Source organism: Malania oleifera, chromosome 8, assembly GCF_029873635.1.
Source record: "Malania oleifera isolate guangnan ecotype guangnan chromosome 8, ASM2987363v1, whole genome shotgun sequence".
NCBI lineage: Eukaryota > Viridiplantae > Streptophyta > Magnoliopsida > Santalales > Ximeniaceae > Malania > Malania oleifera.
In genome coordinates, this window is record NC_080424.1 from 95,840,266 (window position 1) to 95,844,841 (window position 4,576).

General features: G+C 35.2%; 1 protein-coding gene across 1 annotated transcript; it reads right to left on the reverse strand.

Moving 5' to 3' along the window:
* Positions 1-2,030: 2,030 nt before the first annotated feature.
* Positions 2,031-4,202, reverse strand: LOC131163007 (protein LIKE COV 1-like). Its single transcript, XM_058119681.1, has 6 exons — positions 3,963-4,202; positions 3,580-3,632; positions 3,390-3,499; positions 2,881-3,048; positions 2,578-2,802; positions 2,031-2,469 (listed from the first exon to the last, which is right to left on the reverse strand). Exons 1-6 carry the CDS (start codon positions 4,116-4,118, stop codon positions 2,363-2,365), a joined length of 819 nt encoding a protein of 272 aa, XP_057975664.1. The 5' UTR covers positions 4,119-4,202; the 3' UTR covers positions 2,031-2,362.
* Between the last annotated feature and the right edge of the window lie 374 nt (positions 4,203-4,576).

Sequence of the window (4,576 nt, forward strand, 5' to 3'; positions counted from 1 at the left end):
CTGTGTATCTCTGTATAAAACTATACATCTCAGTCTGTATATAACTGTATATCTCTGTATAAAACAGTACATCTCTGTCTGTATATAACTGTGTATCTTTATATAAAATTGTATATTTCTGTCTATATATAACTGTGTATCTCTGTATAAAATTGTCATATCTTAATTCTGAATAAAACCATAACTTTGTCTATATAATACCATGACAACCAACAAACTTAGTTATACAATAATAGTCATTCTCATGTCATACAATTTGAGTGATAATTCATAATATAGTAACTGCCTGATTTGACTAATAAATCATAATATAATAACTGCCTGAGAAAAATATATTTTACTAAAAACAAGGGTAAGATTAATTTCACTTATTTAATTTAATTCTATTATATTCCAAGAAAACCCGATATACTCTAATCCCTATTGTTTAATTTAATTTTAAATTCCCAATAATCTATATAATCAAATCCTTACAGTTTAATTTAATTCCAAAATATTCCCTAAAATCTAATTTAATCAAAATCTTGCAATTTAACTTAATTCTAAAATACTCCCAAAAATCTAATTTAATCAAATCTCTACAGTTTAACTTAATTCAGACATATTTTAAAATAAAATCTAAACATAAATATAATTAATTTCACATACTCAAATTTAATCAGAAATATTTTTAAAATAAACCCGACATAATCTATTCCCCTTACCTTAACCCTGGAGTGGTGTTTACGATATCCCAACGACAAATTCACTCCGATTAAAACGTTTAGAGCGGAGCTAAGACCCGGATATGATGTTTGTTTTTCGGTTTGACTAGGAAATAATAGAGATATTGAAAAGAGAGAGAGAGAGAGAGAGAGAGAGAGAGAGAGAGAGAGAGAGAGAGAGAGAGAGAGAGAGCTTGAGGAGAGAGGGAGGAGGGTGAAAGATTAGGATGCTTACAGAAGAAGCATCCTGATCTTTGATAAGTATATATATATATATATATATATATATACTATTTATTTTATTATCTCATTCAATTAATCACCTAATTAGTTAATTAATTAATCAATTAATTATATTTTTATTTTATTTTATTTTATTTTACTTACACGCATATTATTTTTGAGGTCGTCACATATATTTTAGAGGAGCTTTGCATAAGTCTGCTTCTTCAATTTTAGGTAAATGAGTTTTGATGTTTTCTAATCAAGTTAATTAAAGCCTACAATCAGCAAACAAAATATTTTTTTTGTCTCCTGTAATCTAATTCATTTAACCAACATTAATGAGAAAATTGACATTCAAAATTCCTAAAATGATTCTTTTATTATGTATTATTAAGGAAAATATTTTATCAACATAGATAATATAACATTGAGTGAATTATGTGTCAACATTTTAGATAACACATTATTTAAACGAGAATTGTAATATCATTGACAATGTTACTAATATGAATATTTTCATACAATTTGGTTTTGTCATTTAGGACTTATTGCATAGAGTTGGGCGAGTGAATCCAAACCTTACCCTTACAATACAACTGCTCGAATCCCGTGATATAACACTTGTATCGCCCATCATGTGGCCTGTGGGGTTTATTGTGATTTGGAAGAGAATCTCTCTCTCTCTCTCCACATCTTTGCAAGGTGTGGAGCTGCACTTAAGAGTATGGAATTGAAGCCAGCTTCGATATGAAATTGCTTGCACAATTCCAAACGCAAGGCCTTGGATTCCATACTTTTCAAAGTGCAGCCTTTGAGAGTGCAAGGCAATAGGTACATGTATTGTTGCTATTACCCACATTTGTGTCAGCTCACAGCTCAGTTAGTCTGCTTGCTCTATACCCTGCAATGGTCAATACTTAGCATGCCTTGTACCTTCAAAGGAGCACTACACAACTCTTGTGCTGTGCAAAAGGGGCACTACCAATGGCCTCTTGTACACATATAATCGACAATATCTTGATCCTTCCCTTTTTGGCTTACAGAGGAAAGAGAGAAGCTCTAATCGTTTTATAATTAAAGCACCTATGACATTAGCTTCTCTCGGCGTAAGATCACCATTTCAGAAGGCAAGATTGAAAAACCAGTATACTGTTTGAAATGAAAAAGGTAATGACAACAAAACTCCAGCAAAAACAAATGGGAATTGCCACTATACCTATTGCCGCCCCCCCAAGACTCATTTCAAGCCATAGGAAGTATACATCTTCACATTCAGATTTTTTCTCCCGCTTAACACTGCGATAGTTAATGCACCATTTGTTCCGGTTCAGTGCTTAGCCACTTCCAAGCCTCCATATCATCCATGAAAACTTTTGTTCAATGCCACCAATCGAGATGGAGAACAGCAGCTTGACTGCCCGACAAATCTATCATTAGTCTTTCAATGTTGATAAATTTCCAATTCTAGCAGTTCGAATGGAATGTGCATCAACTATAGTCAATATTTGAGGTATCGACATCCCCCCGGAGATGACAATTTCTGCATCGGCATGAAAACCAAAAATCATAATTACAATTAGACTCACTTATATATATATATATATATATTTTTTTTTCCACTTCTCAATTGTCGGTTCAGAAGCCATACCAATCCCTTCTCGAACAGACAAATTAGGCCTCAAAATATCCTTTGAACTGATGAGGAAAATATCACCAATATAGAGGTGATTAGAAGGTACATAAACACAGAAAAGTTCCTCTTCACCGATGCTCCTCTGAAGAACAACGGTCGAAGTGATGAATCCAAATGCATATTCCCCGATTCGCGGATGCCTTACGATGGCTACTTCTTTGAAGGCCTTAGAGCTCTGATCTGCGGCAGTGCCATCAAATGTCTCAAAAGTTTTCAATGCCCAAATGGGCTAAGACCAGCACAAGGAGACCAGTTTACCTGGCGATATTGCTGTGCTAATCTGCTTCGAGGCAGAATAGATGTAGCTTACAAGTGGCATTTTCTTAATGAATAATTCGCCAAGCCCAAGAACGGAGGCCCCCACCCATGAGGACATGAAAACACCAACTAAGAAGATAAAAGTGATAGAGGTAGCAAATCCTAGACCTGCAAATTGATCAACCCAGTCATATGGGTCAACCCAATGATGGTTTAGACAAGGAAAGCCCTTGAATATCTCACATTACTTTAAAATTCATGAGTTCAGAATAGTTATGTTAATCTGTAACTTAGAAATTTCAAGCATTAGCTATCCAAAAGGAAAAGTGAAAAGTAACCTAGCAACTGAAATGGGAAAAAAATTAAGATGTAACAAGATGTTTGGTACGCAGGAGTAGAATGTGATTGGGTGCAATGAAATTTATTACTTGATTTTGTCATTGAACAATGTTTTCTTACTCATAGAGGATAGCCATTGAAGCCTAACAGAAAATAGGTGATATGCTCACCAAAAATGTTGATCCCAAGATGTTCATAGATTGGGGAGAAGAACCCATCCACAAAATGAATGAAACCCCAAGTGACGTAGAATGTAATGGCTATTGGAAGGAGAATGACACTGCAAAGTGAACAATGTCAAACATCTGTTACAAAATTCACCATCACAGGACGTCAATGAGCAAAAAATTAAGAGCATACCATCCTGTCATAAATTTCTTCGAAGCCCAGCTGCGGATGACTTTAGAAAATGCCTGCAATGATTCAAACAAAAGCTTTGCTAACACCAGTAAAATTCTTGATGAATATGAAATGAAATTTTAATGATGACTGAGATACGGAGACTCGAGTAACAAATTCCCAAAATTCTACGAGAATCACCGCTACAATTATAATCTAACTTCTTCGGAAGGTGAAGAAAAGCATGATTGAAGAAAATTGCCAAATTTTCTTGGAAAGAATGACAGAGAGGAAAGATTCGCAGGCAGATGTGCAAGAAAGACATCAATTCGCAAGAAATTTTCCGTTCATATGCTCAGATGAGATTTTAAAAAAGATATTAAGAGGAAAAATAATGATCAGACCTCTCTGCCGGAGTGATGTTGGGACGAAGCGACGGCGGCAGGAGAGGAGGAAGGGGTGGAGGACTTGGAGTTAGTGGAGGCTCCATGATCGGCTTCGTCGATCCCACTAACCGGAATCAACAGCTCTAGATCTCGCTCCCTGTCTCTCGTTGCCATCTTTCTTTCTCTTATGATTTCGAATTTCCTCTCTCTCTCTCTCTCGCTCGGTAACGAACAATGCGATCAAATTGGTTTGATTTTCGGTAGCTTAACTGAAATTCAATTAAATAGCTCAGTTTTAACTTGGAATCGCTGGGTTGACTCATCTCTCGCTTGGAATCGCTGTGTTGACTCAAAGAAAGAAAAAAAAAAAAAAAAATCCAACCATCTTTAACATTGTAAATGTTATGAAATATATAAATGTCACCTCATCTTCTATCCCTTCGATTTTTATCCCAATAAATGCTTACCTATCCTTATTATCCTATAAAAGGGTACCGTCCCCTTCTCATTTGGGATACATACACATTTAATGCTTTCATGTAAGTAGATGTACAAGGGATAAAGATAGAAGATATATTTTTGTACAACGTCGAGGACGAGGCCACATGTATGGTCGGAGTCATGGTTGTGAC